The sequence below is a fragment of the Scomber scombrus genome, chromosome 17 (assembly GCF_963691925.1).
Source record: "Scomber scombrus chromosome 17, fScoSco1.1, whole genome shotgun sequence".
In the NCBI taxonomy this organism is placed as follows: domain Eukaryota; kingdom Metazoa; phylum Chordata; class Actinopteri; order Scombriformes; family Scombridae; genus Scomber; species Scomber scombrus.
Genome location: NC_084986.1, coordinates 17,500,764 through 17,522,271, shown reverse-complemented (window position 1 = coordinate 17,522,271; position 21,508 = coordinate 17,500,764). Strand labels below are relative to the sequence as shown.

General features: G+C 39.6%; 2 protein-coding genes across 2 annotated transcripts in view; one reads left to right on the top strand and one right to left on the bottom strand.

Annotated features, from left to right (window-relative positions):
* Window positions 1–15,199, bottom strand: part of fndc1 (fibronectin type III domain containing 1) — a 40,195-nt gene extending 24,996 nt beyond the window's left edge. Inside the window, exons 1-5 of the mRNA XM_062437704.1 lie at window positions 15,174–15,199; window positions 12,018–12,230; window positions 6,591–6,694; window positions 5,035–5,226; window positions 3,586–3,654 (exon numbers count right to left, since the gene is read on the bottom strand). Coding sequence (XP_062293688.1) covers window positions 3,586–3,654; window positions 5,035–5,226; window positions 6,591–6,694; window positions 12,018–12,230; window positions 15,174–15,199 — 604 coding nt within the window. The remainder of the gene's footprint in view (window positions 1–3,585; window positions 3,655–5,034; window positions 5,227–6,590; window positions 6,695–12,017; window positions 12,231–15,173) is intronic.
* A 721-nt stretch (window positions 15,200–15,920) lies between these two features.
* The window catches only part of otofa (otoferlin a), a 74,236-nt gene continuing 68,648 nt past the window's right edge, over window positions 15,921–21,508 (top strand). The window contains exons 1-2 of the mRNA XM_062437703.1: window positions 15,921–15,999; window positions 20,931–20,989. Coding sequence (XP_062293687.1) covers window positions 15,921–15,999; window positions 20,931–20,989 — 138 coding nt within the window. The remainder of the gene's footprint in view (window positions 16,000–20,930; window positions 20,990–21,508) is intronic.

The following is a 21,508-nucleotide window of genomic DNA, read 5'->3' as shown; positions in this document are numbered from 1 at the left end:
TGCCCTGTTTCCCATCAGGATAGCTGCATACACAGCTGGGTGAGTAATGACAAGTCAGCTGATGTAACAAAATGGTTTTGACAAAATTCAAGGTGGTCATAAAGCAATACTGTGATGAAGAGTTTCACCACCCATTGAACAGGTAGGGTGAGCCAACTGAGAATAGGCTTCCCGAAAATAGAGTCAAAATCCTCCAAGAAAGATTACCAGGAAGAAGACAGAGGTGGTTTGTGTCAGCATGATTTTGAGACTTTGAGCTTCTTTCTGTCTTTACCCTGCCGTGTTTTATGCTCAACACAGCTGTGGCTTTCTTCGCTTTGGTTTGAAAGAGCTGACTCTCTTTGATTGTTTCATCAACTCTTTTTAATATTTGGCATATCTGGCATTTTCGTGTTTTCACATTTTCTCTCTGTTCTCCTACATTTGGAGTTTGTTGGGGTGATCTGTTCTTCTTGTAAATTAACCAACATGATGGCAAACCATCAGTCATTACAGGTTTTCGTGGGTGAATGTGTAGAAATTGTATGTTAATATCAAAATCACTATTTAACTTTTCCTTTTACAACCAATCACATATTAACTGTTGTTTGTTTATGGTTTGTTGTGCTTTTCCTATTTTCCAGACCGTCCATTCATTTCAATATGGCTAGAAAATGTGTTTGCAGAAACTTGCACACTATGGTAAATGTTGAAAGCACATTTTAATTGGAAAGTCTGTGAGTCTGTCATTACAACACAGCAATAACATTCTGTACCTTGGTGAATATGGCAGGGTGTCTGATGCTATTTTGTGTATTTTTCAAATATTATTGATTGCTACTGAGTATTTAAGCTAAACTTAAAAATGACATTATCTCATCTGTACCTGTTTAGCCGTCTCTTCCCATACCAGCGGCTGACTTGTATAAATAAATAGCCCCATTTCTTTTTAATCACATGACTGCTTCTTTTCCATATTTTCTTCTTCCTCTCTTTCTTTCTTTGGAAAACTGTCACAGTGCATATTTGGCCCAGGTCGCCATGCCGCGGACCACTAAACCATTGACTGCACATTGCTCTCACTGCCAGATCCTTTCTGTCCTTTCCTGGAAGCTCAATGGTCCAAGGTGCAATGAGGCTGGCTTTTAGACAGACAGACATACCACTGCTACAGCAGAAGACCCACCTCAGTGTGTTCAGATTGAGATACTGAGGAATGTCACAGTCTACTTTTTCGCTCTACAAAACCAGCTGAGAAGGAAGGCTTTTATTCATTTTCTTTTACATTTAACCACCGTGAAAAAAGCAACCCTAAACTCCAACCAAACTTAAATGGGTATGGTTGAAGTACATGTATCAGTTTACCCACAGTTTTATTTATGCAAAAACTTTTCAGTGGCAGAGCTTTCCTGGAGGCAGAAATAATAAAGTCAGCCTCAAATGGCAGAGATAAAGTTAGCTATATGAAAAAACCCAATTGCAAAGAAACAACTCCACTAAAGCTATGAATAGCAACGTCATTTATTCTTTGTCTTCACAAATTTATTTGGTTGCCAGGCTATGTTAGGTAACGGTTGGAATTAGTGAATAACTTAAAATGTTAACTGGGCTCATTATCTAATGTTAACGAAATAGATTACTTAAATTAACGTTGGATAATGTTTGGCAATAAGTGCACTACCTTTATAACAGTTGCTAATGTTTGGTATTTTTCTCATTGTCAAAACTGTTGGGTTGCTGTGTGTTCATTAACGTTAGCTCATAATTCTCAGTGGAAGAGCTTCACTGGATGCAGAAAATTCAGCCTCCACTGACACAGACTGTTAGCTTACTGACAAACCCAAATAGCAAAAAGACTGCTCCAGTCGAAACCAATTTCCATTTGGGCAATGCAGACATTGCAATGTCTTGATTTATTTGTTGCCTTCATACATTTGCTCGTAAATTCATCAGCTAGTACTGTACCTGTTAACTAGTTAAATAACTAAATAAAAATGTTAACTTAGGTCATTAGCTAACCTAAAATATAACTGCTACATACTAGCATTTGTCACTTGGCAATTTACCTGGAGACAGCTTAAGCCTCCATTTTCAGAGTTAGCAAATGGACAAACTCGAATGGCGCTGAAACAACTCTGTAAAAAATATTAAAACACAGTAATGGCAATGTCTTCATTTGTTTTTTGCAAGAAAAGTTTTTTATGGCTATTGTAAGAAAGTATTTTTTCATTTGGCCATAAGTGAGGTAACCAGGCTTTATAACGTTTTCTAGCTGTTAGCTTACATTTTATTTTGCACCTTCCTTTTCACTATGCTTACTAGTTAGCCAGAAAGACAGTGGGTATTTGGCTCCGTTCACTGTGGTTTAACTCAACAAATATAATTTGCTGTGTCTCCAGAGTAGCTTTGCCTGAAACAAATACAGCTGAAACTCCTGAGCATCATTGTGGTTCAGTGGTTTGCACTCTCTTCTTACAGCAAGAAGGTTCTGGGTTCAATTGCCAGTCCTAATCCTTTCAGTGTGGATTTTGGTTTTCTCCATGTTCCCTGCCACAGTCCACAGATGTGCCAAGTCCAGTGGTTTGGAGAGATTAAATTGTCCACAGCACAAGTTTGAACAGTGTATTTGTGTTAGTCTGGTAACTTATCCAGGGTGTTTACATGACATCTGCTTGAATTCTCAAATATGTGACCATGATTTCATGGTGGACAGAAATAAACAGGTTAAAAATGAAATTAACTAAACGCCAGTCTGAAGTTTCCTTCCTTTCTTCCATTACAGTATGTGCTTGATTTTGTCAATCAAAAAGAGCATTTGAGAGGATATAATTTCCTCTACTGTTAAAGGTTAGAGAAATATTAGAGCTCCAAATAATGATTACACAGTTAAGAATATAAATATGTATTATTTTATTCTCATAAAGTCATAAAAGGTTTCCCTCAAAGTTAGAACCCAGAGTGATAGCCTGTTTTGTTTGAAAAATCCCACATTTGAGAAGCTGTAAACAGCAAACAACTAAACCTTTTGCCAATTGTCAAGTCACATGATCAAGACACAATTGACCACTCAATTAATCAATGAATGTTGAAGTGCTAAGAAATATCCATGCCTCGCTGTAGCCTATGGACAATCTTATATTAAGGTTAAATGCTATTATAATTTTCTGGTGGCAATTAATTTCCTTTCATTTTACACTCTCTTGAAAGCAGTGACAGGCAAATATGTGATAATTAATGTGGTAAACACTATTAAATATACTCTAAAATAGTGTATGTTAAATTTGGATCACTTGCAAGAAAAACATACCTGGCTAAATAGACTGGAACATATGAGTCAGAGATGAGTAAAAGCACTGCTAGAGTTTTTCTTCCATCGCATAGTGACAGAGGAATCAAGGGGGGGTGAAAGACAGAGATGATTGCCTTGAGACATAACACTGTGAATCACCATCATATTAAATTTGACAGTTCTCTTTATATTAATGCTGACAGCAGATCATTTCAGCAAACGTTTTTTTTATAGGATTTAACCAGATACTTGTACATATGGCTGAGACATACCACTCACATGTGTTGTTGGTAAAGATGCCTTGAAATCATGTTTACCTGCTGATGTGTTGCTGACAGGTGCACCTCCCAACACAGCAAAGCCATCCAGGTTAACCCATTCAGGGTCTAAAAGAAGACAAGGATTTCTGGTTAAATTATGTTGCCAATGGCACCTAATTAAAAAAAAAAAAATCCTAAAAAAGAACCCCCATCTTTACCAAGCCACCACTTCCTTATGAAGACATGTCCAAGCTGCAATATATGTCTTTATTTTGTGGGAAGTACCTTGTAAAAGTATTGTTTACTTTGGTCCATTATCAGTAAGAAAAATGGGTGTCTTTTTCTCACTCTCTTTTCAAGCTTGCTCCTTGTTGCTCATAAGTCAAAATAAATCTGTCTGTGTTGCTCTAACAGTGGCTGGCCAGACACATTAATGATGTGGTGGCAAGCTGCATGTTGTTATTTATGACGACTGATGCTGCTCTCATGCTGCTGAGGGAACAACACACGATCTGCAAGGAATTTCTGGAAAGGCAACTCTCAGACGCAGTTCAGTTGCCAGAGATTTATGGCAAACTGCACTGGAGCTGGATAGACCACAAGGCTGCCACAGCGCACACTGGGCAGCACACGTAAACACAAACAAAATAGCATCTGTAGTCATGTGCTTAAACACACTGACATACAATACAAGACAATACATGACTTCAAAACTTGGCATCACTCTTTCCTTGACCACAACCATCACTGAACTCACACGCACACACACATAGGATGCACACGCACAACAAGCAACCACAACACAGGGGATTGGGTAATAGAAGCTGGGCTGGGTTTGGATGTGGAAAAGAAGGGTTGGCTACAGACTTTGAGTCGCTGATGAAGTATGGTTCTATTATGCCAAGGATAGAGGAAAATGGAATAATGACAAAAGCAGGCTAGACTGTGTCAACACTGCAAACTGTATGTGTATAGAAGCACAAGGACCTATCTGGGATTTTACAAGGCAGGATCAGGAATCAGCAGAGTAGCTGTTAAGACCTAAAAATAATGCCCTCTTCTAAAGCCTAAAATAACTGTCTGCTATACTAGGTTGGTGATTGCCAGTCACGCACACCACCACTCCCAGTGCATTATTCCTGTCTGGCAAACTTGGATGACCGCATCCAATGATGAAATAATCCACTGATAAAAATCAATCATACACGCATGCACACAGATGTACACGCTTGTATGTTCAGTCACCTCCTGGCGTCTCTGTTTTGTACACAGCTTTGCTGATTCCTTCCTGTTTCTTGGAACTTGTCTTGAGAAACTGCAGAAATCCTTAATATTCCTCTAAATTACTTTTTCGTCTCATGGTGCTAGCACCCTCAGACACACATGCGCATTTGTTCCAACCTGATTCATTAATGTCACTCACTTACATCATCAGAGACTTACAACCATCTGCTCTAACATCGCATCTCCCCTCTCTTTTTAACCTGGTCTTGGTTTCTGTCTTACCTACATCCTCCAGTAGGGGATTTCGGCTGTCCTTGCCCACTTTCGTGAGGCGGTGAGTCCTCATGGGTTTGTTGGAGCTGATGACAAAGCGGTCCACAGGTCTTCCATCCAGATGGATAGAAGGCTCCCAGCTCTCCCTTAGGCCCTTGTCCACAGATGTCTGTTTCCCATTTTGTGGCCGCAGGGGCTTTTCTGCTGAAAAACACATGACATCTGAATCATTTTGTCTGTTTTCATCTGTAATTTTGTACGTTTTTTTCTATTGTGCAATTTGCAGTATCCCTTATGGTCAAGGTCTGTTGTCCCGGTAGGTAGGCCTACAGTTTGAGCTCTGAAAGCTGTTAATACACCTCAGCTACAGTGCCACTAGCACAATTTCCTTTGTATATGTTATACTTGGCATTTAAAGTAACTCTGATCCTGATGAATCCTAAACTTACGTGTAAGACAGCCCTGAAAAATACAAACTAATTTGATGGTTAAATAAATAAATGAGGATCACGTTGGATGTTAAAAGCTCAACTCAGGACAATAATCAATTTTCATTCCCCCTCTTGGCTAGATTTACTCAAAACAAAACAAAGAAACCACCTCTCTGTTTTGGATAGCAACAGCCTCTATGCTCCTCTTATTTTGCGCCTTAGCCTCATGCAATATACTGTAGGGGATTACGTTAAAGCATGGAGCAGCATATTAGACATTCATATAGTAGGCAATGTGATTACTTTGGTGACTTTTGGTTGACTTTGGTCATCTTTCAAATTTGTTCAATAATTAAGTGCTAATTACCAAATATTGGCATACTAAACTAGTATGGTTATTGTTGTAAACTGTATATATATATCAGCATGTTAGCATATCGATTTCAGCATTTAGCTCAAAGCACCACTGTGCTTAAATACAGCTTGCATGGCGGTAGACTCTGTCTTAATTTGGAGGAAGCAATTAGGTAACAATGATCTGCACATAAACATGACACAATAACTGCATAATGCTGCCTCATTCCTTATTCCTCTTTTATTCTACACGGACACGTCAAGCACTAGTGCAAGGTTTATTAGAAGGCTGATCATTCTGTCACAATGCTGTCACATTTAATTGTCAGTATCACAAGTCCATCGGATACACAGCTGGTCTTTATGACTGTGCTCCCCAAATGTTTACAGCAACAGTTTCGGTTTAGCATTATGTTGTCTGCAGGTGTGCTCACAGCTCGATCTGTACTCTCACTTTTCACATTTCCAAGTAACTGCCACTCAGGCCTCTTGTGTTGCAGTTTACAGATGGTCACAGCTCTACAGAGGCCTATAGTGATATTGCTGCTTAACTAGGGGTTTTAATATGTGCTGAAAAATTGTTTCATCGGTGTTTCCACATATTCTATATAGCACCACTCTGGCAACCACTCTGAGATACAGGCTCCCATCACAATGAGGCTGGGCACATGAAAAAGTGTGAGAGTGCTTTCTCAGTTAAAAAACAAAACGCATTTCCTCATTAATGCAGGATTACATTGGAGTCAGTTTTATCAGCTGTTCGTGGCAGACTCCACTGACTCATGTCTGGACACACTTCAGTCACTTCCAACCTGTTTCCAATAAGGCCGCGTATTTCGTAGGGATCTGCTCCTTTGTCCAGACGCCATTCTGTGATTTGGCCCCTTTAGAAATGTATGATCCAAGGGCAAATAAGATATATCTAATTAAGTCAAGATTCCTTCAAACACAGCACATGCATGAGTGCCATCCAAGAATAAACTGTTTGGGAAGCAGTTAAGCAATGGAGTGGCTGTAACATCATAATCTTATAGAGGGAGGCTTGGTTCACAGGGTTACCATGGGAACCCTGTGAACCAAAGCAACAATATAACATTTTCTATGCTGCGTTTGTAGATTTGAAATGGAAAGACAGACAGCACGAGTAGGACTGAGTTAGACAGTGGAAAGTATTAACTATGTAAAGAATGAGGGCAGGGCCTGAGGCTCATTATGTCACTGTCTTTATATAATAAATCTAATATCTAAAATATGTGTGTGTGTGTGTGTGTGTGTATGTGTGTGTGTGTGTGTGTGTGTGTGTGTGTGTGTGAGTGTGTGTGTGTGTGTGTGTGTGTGTGTGTGTGTGTGTGTGTGTGTGTGTGTGTGTGTGTGTGTGTGTGTGTGTGTTGAGGGGCATGATTTATTGATTTCACAGCTTTCCTAGCTATTTCCATCAAAACTTGCCCTCGCACTCAAATTGCCCCTACTTGCACTTACTCTGCTTCTGCCTACAATCTGTTAGACTCTGGCTCCTGAGTCATGAAGATGACGTTGTTTTCTCCACCATGGCTACTATTATATGTAGCCACTATATTAAAAGAAAATGTACAGACACTGGTATATACATTAACTGTCCTTTTATTCGAAAAGTCCTAAAGAAAGCAGAGGAAGTACATAAAGCCCTGGAGGGTGGGAGTGGAAAAGCTTTACTTCTTAGAGTTTCCCATACGAGGACACAAGTTAAGCAAACATGCTTGCAAGGAGGCAGGGATAATAACATTGGTCAGCACTAGGGCTGTGATGACCACTAGGTCTGTGACACAATTCCGTTGTCATGTGATGCCTACCATGGGGTTCAGCTCATTATTGTCATCATAACTTTTTTTGGTTACTATGTGTAATACTGTAATACAGTGGAGACACAGGAGGCTACATGATACTTTGGAGAATCTGCATTGCCTCAGCTTGCTCTGGGTACCAGGCTGCAAGACCCTGGCATTGCCCCATGTGAACGACCGCCTGGAGGGATGCTGAAAGCAGAGCATGAGCTAGTCTAAAGACTAGCCTCAGTTAATCAGCTCTCTTGTCAATCTTCCACTCCACCAAAATAGATTAGACTACTGGAGAGAAATGACAAACTGTGCCCTCATCTTCACGTGGCTGCAAGACAGTATCCCCTACTCTGCTATCCAGCTACCAAGGCTAACTGCTCTCTGATTTGACAGGATTGAAAGGGGGGGGGCAGTAAATTGACAAATTGCAGGTATACAAAGGTTTAACACTTTGGTAAGAAAACATCCATACCGTCTTAGCCCTAGTCAATACTACACCTGGCATTTTATTGGTTGGGGAATTTGGACAGAGTTATTGCACAAAAACCTGAGAGCAGAGCAGAAATATGAGAGCGGACATTTCACAAGTGCACAGAAGCAGCCTGAGTGCGATAAGATGCATCTGTACAAGCAAGAATACATCTGAGTGCAAGTTTACAGTTGAGCAAAAGCAGAGCAAATCTAAGCATAAGCAGGGGATATTTGAGTGCAAGGACAAGGTTTGAGGCAAAGAACAGCTGAACATGAAATCAATAAATCATGCTCTCAAATTGAAACACCATAGTCTAAATAGTATAAAAAATGGAAAAAAGCCCCATATGTGTATTTGTGTGTTTGTGTATGTGTGTGAGAGGGAGAGAGAAAAAGTAAGAGAATGTGTGTTTGAAGGACACATGCACACTTAAAGACTCACAGACAGATACACACACGTGTATGTGCATGTGTAGTTTGGTATAAGAAGCATATGCAGGTAAGCCCTCAGGTCAAAGGACTCTTGTAAAACTGTTCTAAAATTCTTGCTCGCATGCACCCACAATGTGCTCCTCTTTTACAAGAGCACCTTCTCACCTTGCCACAAAAGCACAGACGTTGACCCCCCGCTCACCCCAAATGAGTTCACCATTAACCTTTAATAAATGTCTTCTTCCCCAAACTTCCATCAATAACCAAGATCAGCAGTGAATACATGTCTGTGTGTGTATGTGTGCACATGTGTGTGTGTGGGTGTGCGTGTGTGTGTGTTTGGAGGGGTTGAGGCAAATGACGTGGAAGTTTCCACTTTGCTATTTTTAGGTATATGTGAAAATGTATGTGCTTTATTTTTGTTTGTTTTTTGCTGGGCCTTCTCAGTGTTTGCTGTTAACTTTGCTTTTGTTAGTGAACTTTTGGCACATTTCACTGTGTATTGATAACTTGCTTGAGTTCCCGTCTGATTGGTAAGATCGAGCTGCATTTCTAGATTTGGAATATGAATCATATTTTCAACCACCTCCATAATTAGTTAAAATGACCCAAAACATATTTTCTCATATGAGGTCAGAGTCATTTCTCAAACTGTAGCAAAGTGTCTCTCCAGAAACAATGCACCAGAAAACCACTTTTTAAAATGTAATTTAAAATAAATTCCTTCAACCACATTGTACTGAGGTGGTGCCAAAAAAGAGTAATTTCTTGGATCTGCAAACCAAGTCTTGTTCATACTTTTTTTTTAAAGGCAAATGGATTGTTTTGGGGTTCTTTTTGGCTGCCCCAGTGAACATCTAGGTGGGAGGTTTGGTGTAAAATTCTGCCAGAGGCTACAGAATTCTTCATAGCACCTCTCTCACATCTGACCCTCTTTAAACTCTCTCCTGCAATCCACTTGCTCGTGGCCTCAGTCTGATGTGGCGGCTTTATGAAAGAACCAGCTCATCAGTCACCAGACTGTCTGAACAGCTGTGGTGATTTTATTATTGATAGTTATTTAACAGGGCAAGCTGACTGAGAACATATTTCGTTTAAAGCAACAACCTGGTGTGACTAATTATTCATCTTGGGAGGGTTACACACCTACATATATGACATTTATGACATATGACATTTACAACTACAAGCTGGCCATTACAATTACAGACTACAAACATATTTTGCATTTCAATGTTGGTGGTCACAAGCTTGCTTTAACAAAGAGACTTTCCCAAATGATTCTAATATTCACTCACTGATTGAGATTGACATCTTCCAGTGTTGGTTTATGCTAAATCTTCCTGCAACACACTTAGTATGCTGACATCCACTGTGCTGTGACAGGTGTGTTCACAGCCCAGGTGGTACTTGTTTAAACTATGACATCATGACATGAGACATGCCAATGCTGGCAGGTTTGACAGGCAGCCAAGCTGCAGGTGAGTGAGGTTGCTGGGTCAACCTACGTCAGGTGATCAAACCTGCACAGTATTGTGGAAAATATCAGACATATTAGTTGGCTCTGCCTCTCTAATGCACACATATTTTCCCCAATGCAAAAAAGTTCAAGTCATGAAATTCCTGATTTTCTGTGAGATCTGTCATGTGGTGCTTTTGCAGAGTTCCAGCATGTTAAGTGGAGCAGAGAAATTAAATTCCACTGGCCTGCAAGGACATGATTCCCTCTTTCCCCTCACTCTCTGTCCCAATTACTCATTACACTTTTACTTTCCAGGAGTTGATGGACTGTGGCTGCATATATATATATATATATATATATATATATATATATATATATATATAGACCGTGTTTCTATTCTCTTTATTTATACTGCTCCCGCTTAGGTGTGCCGATATTCCCCCTAACCCAGTTTTATCCACGGGTTTGACACATTTTAGACTGACAAGCTGATGACATGTGAGTGGAGAGAGCAAATGAGTAACACTCTCCTCTCCCTTAACTAACTGTCAAAATGCCCAAAGGAAGGCATTTAACTCCTACGGGTACTGCTAAGTGGCCAGGAGCAGTGAACTGTAGTGGCTCCCAGGTGTGTATGCATATAATTGAATGAATGTGAAGCAGGGTATGGAGGGAAAGAATGCCAAGACTGCTCTGCAACAACTTCCTAAAAGATTGAAAAGGACCCAAAGGAGAGACCACAACAAATAGCAGCAGCCTATATTCAGAGAAGGCAATGACCTCATACACTAAGTACTAACAGTTGAGAGGGAGCAATATAGAAACATAATGATCAATGGAGAAAGTAAGTGCACTGAATAAGTTTGAGAAAAGTGGAGAAAAAGGAAAAGCTGCCTGTATTGTGGACAAAAGGGCTAGCCTACTCTGCTCCAAAGCGCCTAAGGCTTTATGGCACTTTTGATACTTTTTTTGATATTGTGGGATTCATTCCCTGCCTTGAAAATTGATTTTACAAACAGATCTTGAAAAACAAGTGGGTTGTGGTCTGAATGCTATGTCCATTTGATTTAACACTGTGCTGACACAGTATTTTCTGATCAAATCCTGTCTGACTTTCCTGTTACCAAACCCTCCAGCAGGTTAGGCATTTGTGTGCTGTTAAAATCAGTTTAGATGAAATGTAGCACAGACTCCTGGGAAAAAACTTTGCTACATTTTTCCTGAGGCTGATGATTGATATGATATGTAAAGCAACTGTATCCAGAGGAAGTGTGACAGACAGAAAACTCCTACTCTCCCATGACACTGAATTTCAGAGGCAGGTAATTTATCGTCACCCTCAGCCAAATTAGTCACCAGTTTGGCATGATACCATTCAGAACAAAGCCCAATACTTTTTTTCTTTTTCTCTCATGATCTTCTGATTGTTGATCACAGTTTCTCCAGGATGGACCTACTGTATGAGCTAAGGACTTGTTCCATGGCTGCTGTAAAGAGACCTGCATCATATTTTCCCCCCATAAAGTTAAAACGAATGAAAATACTGTCAAAGCCCATAGTAGCTGTAATTGCTCACTTAGACTAACACTTTCACATCTGCAAATGTTACATCAAATTGCACACTCTAGATTAAATATTCTAATGTGCTCCAAATAGCCGCAATTATTCGATTTAGTTTGCCTGAAAAATCACATCTATAGCAACTAGTGATTTGGAAAGTTTTAAGGCACGCACGAGGGTGATGTGCACGCGCGGTCACGTGCATTTTTGTGTGTTTTTTTGGCTTTCAAAAATAACACAATCTGGGTTTTTTTATGTTGTAAAAAATGGCTCTATTTCATTCCGCTATACTCGCACAGACTACAGCAATATGTTTCGGCAACTTCTCATTAATCAAACTTGATGCATTAAACTGAAAGAAGAGAAAGCAACAATGCAGCAGCATATCAAGCAAAATTGGTATCAAACTAATAAACACTTGAGTGCAAAACAATGCACCTGCTCATGAAAAGTAAATCAATCTTTTACCTGTCCATCCGCATCCTGGTGCGCAAAACGTAACGAATAGCGCCAAGAGCGTCCTGCTTGCGGCTAAAGCCATAGTGAGTGTGGCGCGCTACTGCTGTGGAGCGACGCACCAGCTGGATGCAGAGGGCTGGGACACGCCACACCAGCACTCCCCTCCTCTCTTCAGATGGGACTGCTGCTTTTCTCCCTGAATTTGCGGCTCTCCAATCGATCCTGATTTTGGAAGCAGGGATTATTACGCACTATTTTTCCAAAGTTTTCCAAATCCCTGAATAAGCCTGTATTTTTATCTGGTATTTAAACATGCGTGTCTATTCGATTTTAAATGTATAAAATAAAATAAACAAAAACCTGATAAAAATGTCTCCCTCTTCAGGAAACGGCACTGATTTCACCAAAATTGAAGATTTGGTTGCAGGTGGAGACGGTAGAAAAACACCCGCAGGGCCATCGGAGGAAGGTTGATTCAGACCTGAGCTTTTAGGCATGCTGTCCTTGAGGTATCTTTAGATAGGCTGCTCTTCATTTTTGTTGGAGGGATTTATCATTGTATAGCAATAAAATTGATGGTTATTTTATGACAGGTTATTGCCCGCCTAAAGAACATTTATGAGGGTCGTTCAGTCCCACATGTTCTATTGCAGCCTTGTTCTTGCACCCATGATCCACTTCAGGAATACACATTTCCATGACACCATCTCTGCAACAGGTTTTAGAGAGCAAAATTATGAGCCAAGACTACAGCAAATTATCTAAGTTGTGGAGACAGAGTTAGTTATTACATCCATTTTCCACAAATGTCAATTAACCACTAGATGGAGCAACAAGCCACTTTTTTCCCTTCTTTTTTTTAACATACAGTATGTGCAGTGAGGTACGGCGTTGAATCCAGTTGATGTTTTCTTTAGAATTATGTGGTTAAATAGCTTAATTAAAATGGCTGGGTAATCGTATGATCATTTTCAAATTGAGGATTTTCTGCCTCACTACACCTTTGCAGCACGTAAAGCCTATTTCATGCATGGGCTCCTTTTTTTCCCAGAGAGTATGTGGGCTTTGCTGTAAAACCTCTTGATCTTTACCAAATCAGTGAAACATCCCACAAGATCAGCAGCAATCTTCCAAATAAGGATTAACTGAGTCTGCTCTTTTTCAAATACTCCTCATAATCATTAGAGGTTTTTCTGTCTGTGATATTCTTATTTAGATTGACATAATTGGAGCTTTAACTCATATTTTTCAGCAAGTATGATGACAGGCTTGTCATGTATCTGTATCTCTGTACAGTGTCTAAATGAGCTTCAGATGAAGATCAAGACTGAACCTGTAAGTGTTTTTACTTCAGATCAACGTCTCCCTCTGTTGGCTACACTCTTTACATGCACCAGGAAAAGATTGAAAGGTGAAAAAAAATATTAGGAACAAAATGTGAGATTCTACAAAAGACATTGTAGCCCAATATGACTCATGCAATAAATATGGATTTAAAAAAACAAACAATTACATAATAATAAAGCCTCTGTGATTTCTGCAAGACTGGATGCAGAAATCATATCCAAACTGTGAACTCATCAGGCTGTTTTTTCAGTATTTGTCATATAAAACTGTCAGAATCCCCACAAAATCAATACATGTGTTAATGGTCATCCTACTGGCCCCTGCAGGCCAGTAAAGTAATTGAAGTTTGGGGTTTGTTTTTTTTTTGGGTTTTTTTACAGTCTCTGCCCATAAAACCCTAACCCCATGAACTAATTACTGGTGCTGATTGGGTCTCTAGTAGCCTGTCATGATCTCTCTCTCAAACACACTCATGCATGCGCACACACACACACACACACACACACACACACACACACACACACACACACACACACACACACACACACACACACACACTACTGCAAAATCTTCTGAGAGTGCATGAGTCAGCACAAAACATAACACATTTTTAAACTAAAATGCAGTTTTCTCTCCCTGCAAATCTGTAAATGTGCACAGACACTGCCACTCATTCAGACACACACACACACACACACACACACACACACACACACACACACACACACGCGCGCGCGCACACACACACACACACACACACACACACACACACACAAAACTGCATCAAATAAGACTGGATGTCCAGCTGAGTTTAAACAAATTGTTTTAAAATTAGTTTTTTGTTACCATTATTTAAACTGTTTAACTTGATTTCTTTTGTCATTTTGTTATTCATATGTACTACATGTGTTTCATTAAGCTGGTAAAGAACAGCTCAGCATACAACCAACTTTATGACACAATTTGCACAATTTTTTTTTTTACATCGTTTAATAGAGTAGAGGGGATAAATTTGTGAATCAACGTTTTCATGGTCTCTGTAGCATTCCTGTACTTTCTAAAAGGGATCAGGGGAAGAATCATCTAACTAACTGTCTTACTGTAGTGACTAAAATAGACTGGTTGAGTAAACAGAAACACCAAATAAATATTGCTTAATGTACATAACGAAGGGTTAGTCTATACTTCATTGTCACAAAATATATGTATTTTTTGCAGAGGCTTCTCTAAGCAGATGATTTGACTCCTGTCTGACAGTCAGTGTCGTTATCCTAGCAGAATTTATAAGCTGATAACCAGAGTGTAACTGTGCCTGCAGGGATGCTGAGAGCCAGAAACATCACAGTGCTGTCAGAAGGAGTCCTGCTGCCTCTAGTGGAAGAGTGGTACTCCTGGAAATAGTGGCATTTCTGAAGAACGTCCCAGCACAGTTTAGTTTATCACTTGTTAAATGTTATGGGGTGAAAATAGTAGGTTTGTATAAAATGTAATAAAGTAGCTTTGCACATACTTTTCCCTTAAGCTATACACTAGAAAATATATGTTTCATTTTCCAGATGTCCTCTTACATTTTCATGGTTCCCACACATAAGATCGAAGATAATGCTCAGGGAAAGACGCTGATATCAGTGAATATGTTTCATTTTCCTCCATGCATCCAGAACCCCTCAGGGCCTTGGTAGCTACATGGACAGTTACCCACCTACTTGTCTTTTCTTGTAACAGATACACGACTACAGGCTGATGCAAGGTTTCTTTGTCCTCATCACAGCAGTTTACCAGTGGCCAGTACCTGACAGGGAAATAGGCAAAGCTCACCTGCTCTGACCGCTGACCTTAGTCATCCTGAATGATACAAAGGGGGTGCTAGGCATTAGGTTGCCTAGCATCTACTCAGCAAGTGTCACACAGATTTAGTCCTACAAAAGTTTTACAAACATACTTTAAGGCATGAATAACCCACTTGTCATTATAATTTAAACTCTATTCAGTAACCTACCGCATGCACAATTTAAATCTACTCCAAAGGAATATTTAAGATGGCAGAATGTGGATTTTTAAAAATATATAAAATATAATAATCGAATTCGAAGTTACTGAATGTATTTGTGAATATTGTTTAACTGACCAAGTCTAGGCAGTAACATAACAATATGGAAGACTTTTACGCACTGAAGAAATCTCAGGGCTGCACTGCTATCACACACTGAACGCATAAACCACCCTCCTGCTGAAGCTATAGCCCACCCCCCGCCCTTCCTGCAAGATGAGGGGAGTAGAGCAAGTGGAAGCTCGGTGATGCACGGTACACCCAATAGCCACGGAACACAGAGCAGAATATGTTAACTGGAGCTGTGATTCACACTTTTGTTGTTATTAGTTAAGAAAAAAATAGAAATAGTACAAGTCTACATGTTGTCCGTATGGAAAACGATTTTGGGGTCCAGCGAATCCAGGCGCAAGGAGAGGCTCACCTAAAGATCATTACATACAGATTGCAGAAAGCAGTTTCAAGTTTTATCTGTGTGGAGTAAAATTACTCCCTCTGACCAGCGTGGACTAATGATGGCTCTAATGGTTCACCTGAAGACGGTCGCCCACCTTCGGGGGAAAGGTGACAGGATCGCCAAAGTTACATTCAGAGGTATGACATCTCTATCTGCCAGATTTCTGTATGTTCTAGTCTGTAAGTTTTGAGATGAAATCACGCTGCATGGTGGGAGCGGAATTGATTTATGCTGGACAACACAATTGAAGTTAATTAGTTTATTTCGGTAAAGTTGGGAAATCCCCTTTAGGATCTGCGGTCCTCGGAGACGCTCTGCGCTCTGATGTTCAATGCGCTTTTACTCAGAGGGAAACCGGATCATATAAAGTCAGAGTCTTTGAATGCATCACGTTGAGCCTCTCTATCATCCCTAAAAAATGATTTAAAATGAGGCTACTTGAGATTAAAAATACCCTATTCATGGGCAAGAGGAGATCTGAACTTCAAAGAAAATTTCTATGAATATTTGGCTATTAGCTCTTTTATAACAGCCAGAAAACAATAATAATTTTAAAAAAAATCTAAACTCCATCGTGACATTACAGCGATTTTACATTTCCTATGATTTTCACTTGATGTGTCCACCAGATGTGTGGGTTTTACTCATAAAGCAATTAAACCAAGAGGCCAGTAGGTTACAATCGACAGCGTTTATGGCATCGATTGAGCTAAGGAGGGAGGTGGAGGGCGAGGCGTGGGGGTCTCTTTTATCAAGCCTTTCGGGGTAATTACTACAGGATCATGCTTATACTAGTGTTTGGGCTGCAATGTATCTCAGAGGAAACAGGAGTCACTGCAACTATTAGAGGGAGGTGAGGTGACGTGGGTATAGGAGGTGAAGGAGTTCAGTGGATTCATTCACCCACAATAATCCTCTCTTTGTATGTGAATATGTGAGTGTGTTTGTGTGAGAAACGCGGGTTTTTCAGCACCCTGGACAGCGATCAGTCCACTCGGACCGATGACAAGCGTTCAATCCCAGCTGGTCTCTGATTAGACTCCTGCCGTCAGCATCAGTATTGTGGAGGATGTTTGAGACCACTACCCCCAACCTTTCTCCTCTTCTCTCCTCTCGTGTGTGTGTGTGTGTGTGTGTGTGTGTGTGTGTATGTGTGTGTGTGTGCGCGCGCGCGTGCATGTATGTGTGCGCGCGCGCATTGGCGAGAGGATGGGTTTCAGTGTTGTGCTCTGCGCTGCAGTGAATTCACCAGGGTCTTGATATTACATGAACCGTCCTACAAGTCAAGGATTAGACAGTTTACTCCCCCCAGCCCCCATGGCCGAACTGTCAGCGCAGTTGCTGCAGTTCATCTGCTTGTAATTTCAAATATGCTCAGCATCAAAGTGCGTGTGTGTGTGTGTGTGTGTGTGTGTGTGTGTGTGTGTGTTGGTGTCTATGCTGCTTCTTTTACCCCATCTGCCCTATAGCTCACTACTGCTCACAAACAGCTCTCACTGTTTTTTTACAGATTCTGTATGTGAGGGTTTTTTGAATAAATAGAAAAAGGCAGAAGCTGCACTTATGCCATTGTATGTATGTGTTATTTTATTTTAGACATACTATGCCAGCAATTTTTTAAAATGGAGAACATGTTCTAACATGTATCAGACATGCTGCACACACTGCAGCAACTCCTGTTCAATAGACACATGTTTTTCATGTTATTGGAGTTAAATACTGCATTTGGGTTTTTTTTTTTCAATTAAATATCAACCAAATGTTCATTTCCTCACTCATTTACTGTAATCTATTTCCATGAAATTGCCTAATCTGAGTGGCCAGATGTAAAATATGTGTGTATTAACGTATTTATGGGTCATTACGTAATGAATATCACAGGAAAAATAAGCAAGAGAGATAATTAAATCCCCTTGTAACTAAATCACCATAGCACCCGCTATATGATTAGTTTGTAATTGTTATTTCAATATTGATAAATGGTTAAAAAAGGCAGATTTATTAGCTATCACTTAGGCACAGATTGTGAAAACATTTCTTCTTTTTTTCTCCTTCCATCTTTCCATTTCTTTCTCTTGCTTCTTCTCCTCTGCTGTTGTATTTGAAATAGACTATTTAGGGAGGACATCATTATTAGCCTTTTTAAATTAAGCTTTTTTTTACTGTACTTGCGGTAATTCTTCTATTCACTATTATTTGCTTGCGTCTTGAATCCCCAGTCCCTTTCATCACTGTGGGTTTTTGAGTCATGCTTTTCCCTGCAGGCTTGTCACTAGAATTTCCTGAGTGCTTTCAGCTTAAGCAACTTCCTGGCTGGACAGGAAGAAGTCTGCCAGGAAGCCCCAACCCCCTCTGAGTATGTCAAACCATACACAACCCCTCAAGAGGCGGGTGGGGAGATTTTATGCATGATGTGAGGTGGACTTCCTGTGTTGTGTCTGACAGGGGAAAAGGCCCAATATGGTCTAACAACACACATAATCCAGAATCAAACATCTAATTTTAGATAATAAAGCTCATAAATCAGTGTATCGATAGCATTCAAGATGTAATACATAAAAATGCAATAAAAATGCAGTCAGGCTAAAGCTGTGTTATTAGTATTTGATAAAAGCCACAATGAAAAATCTTCTTCAAAGGCCACGCATCAAAACTTAATTGATTTCTTGACAAGTCTTCAAATGAATCCCTTCTGTTATCTGAAGCTCTGGGCTTTATCAAAGACACTCCAGCTCCTGATGCTTAGGCTCAGCAGCAGCACAGTAGCCTGCAGGAATACACAGGGAAGTCCATTCAAATATTCAATTACAGCTTGCTAGATTAGTCATTCCCTGCAACTCTTTTCACCACTTATCAACCCTCTTGCTAAATGTTACACACTTGACGTTTGCCCTGCCGTACTGTTGCTCATTTTTCAGCTTTTTTTACTCAAAATCCCCCCAAATTCCTGGACTGGAACAAAGTTTTTGCCAATCCTCTGTGTGTTGTAGATTCATTACTACTCCTGTACCATTTCCTGATAAATCACCTTTTATAAGCATTAATGAATCATTATTAATGGTTAATCAATCATCTACTACTGCTTTATAGTTTATTTTTTAAGCCATTATTAAGAACATAATTTTTTGGTTAATATTTAGTTCTTGCAGGGCATCTGGACAAATAAATAACTTAAAATGTATAACTGCAGACTTGATGATGAGTCAGTGAACCCACTGTTATAAATATTAATTTATATTTACAATTACAAGTGACTGATGAAGTTTGCTGACTGATTACAAATGTATTACAAATTTAGAAACTCAATATTAATGGAAATCTTGGTGATTTATCCATCTTTAATTAATACTTAGATGACATGGTGACTTACCAGAAAGTACCTTTATCTTTACTGAAGCTCACTGAATCTCTTTTTCTGTGTGTCCTCTGATGGAACAGACATTTATTGTACATTTATTCAGTTTTGAATTGTTGAAATGGATCAGGAAATTAGGCAGATTCACATTATGGCACCATAAAGATGAAATGCTTAGAGGCATGCAGGGAGTCTCTGATTATGGCAAACAGCACGATTACCCACAGCATTATGGCAGATTAACAAACTGCTCTCACTTTTCTACTCTATGCTCCATTTCTCTGATTTACTGTAAATCTTCCTAAATTCAAGTATAACCAAAGGACAGCTGAAGAGCACTTTTATAACCACTTCACTTGTGTGAGGTTGAGTCGTTCACATTGTTCTCCATCCTTCTGTTTCACCCCTTTTATCGTTGTCTGCTCAACATATATATTTTTCTTTGCAATGCTTCTTTTCACTCTGTTCTCTTTCACATTATTCCTCACCATTTCTATCAAGGCCAAAAGGAAACCTGATTAGCAGAATGTTGTTTTAGATTGGTGTTGAGTACCTTATATAAGCTTCACATGATCTACTTTCCTGAACCCACGTTTGAGTGAGATGAAAACGCTGGTATGATAGCGATGTCTCTGTTTTGAATAATGTAGGAGGAATATTGTCAGCCTCTCTGAAATTTAAGTGGTGTTTATTTTCTAAAAAAAAAAAAAAAATTCAAAAGATGTGGGTTTTCTAAGGTTGTAAAGAGCACGGAGTGATGGAACAGAGAGATGGGAACATTTATGACAGCGATTATGAACTCAGTGAGAAAGGTGACTCAGTGGTTCTGTGAATGTGTGAGAAGATACTTTCAGCGCTTACAAAAAATGATCAATCTACAGTGTTTATTTATGTTCAAACTCATCAAAATCAACCTGGCAGTGGCTGTAATTCATTTTGTACGTCTTTTGTATGTGCACATGTGACTGTGTGTATATTTATACACGAATGTGTGTCATTGCACATCAGCAGTTCGTATGAACCCAAAGATATATCAACACCCACACAAAACAAACTACCGCAACAAAGCAAAATGCACACAGCCGCCTGACGCCATTCATGAGCATCACAAAGCAGCCAGGTGAGCTCATGCTGTAGCACGCATGACTGAATCAGGTTACAGTTAGTGGCTCTCTTCCCTGTATGTAACTTTGAATACACACTGCCCCACCACATCATTGATTTCACAATAATTCAACAAGACCAAGTGTAAATTCTGTACGTTTACCTTTCTGTCTCTCTGTCTCCATTCTGACGCATTGTGAGTCATTTTGTGGCCATTTAACTGTCTGCATTTCTTTTCCGTCTCCTGTGGCTCCACAGAGTCAGTATCATTTGTTTATTTTTCAGGTACTTTACTCATTAATTTGTCTTTTCATTGGTCTTTAATGTGACAAATGTAAACAGACAGTATTGGGACCATTTTAATCTTGATAAATATATCTGTGAAACGATACATTCATGAATCCAACCCTAACCCTCCATTTATTTTTCATAACCTGTTCCATAATGTGCACAGATTAAATGAAATATTAAGACTGACAGCTTTTGCTTGTTCTTCATAAACAACCAGTGCTGTGTTCCTCCCCACTCAAACTGCAATGACATGAATTGCAACTGTATTATTGTTCCCTTTAGCCATTCTTAACCTCTTCATTCCTTCTTACCTTTCAGGTCTGTCCTTTTACAGCCAAGTAGCAGAGAACCGCGAGGAGGTGGCCCACTTTAATGAGGTCAGTGTCTTTATTTCCTCTGGCATACACCAGCCCACTCTGATAATGACCAATTAGCAATTATCTCTTAACTTAGTATAAACCACAACTGTGCAGACTCCACTGCAGATAACATTATGCCGAGCGCACACCCTGCAGGTTTTGTTAATAAAATGAGGCAATAACGGGTAGTAATAATGTAGGAGGCAATGTTTACTTTTGATGTCTGTACTCAGATTAAAGTGATCACATTAACAGTAAAACATGATTTTATGTGTTTTTACACTCAAAAGTAAGTAGAGATTTCGTATTTATGCTTACATAGTCGGTAGTATAGCTTTGTTGTTACAGTAAACATCTAAAACCTTTATTACTACTTTATATTTACCTAACAAAAGGAAAGAAGAAGAGCATTAGAGCTACAGTTTTAGTCTTCTCTCTAAACTTTATATAAAGATGGACGTAGTAACTGCTTATGGTCGTTGCCACCTTTTCCATTTGGAACCAGGACCTCCCAAATAAGGAGTGTGGGGTGTTGCC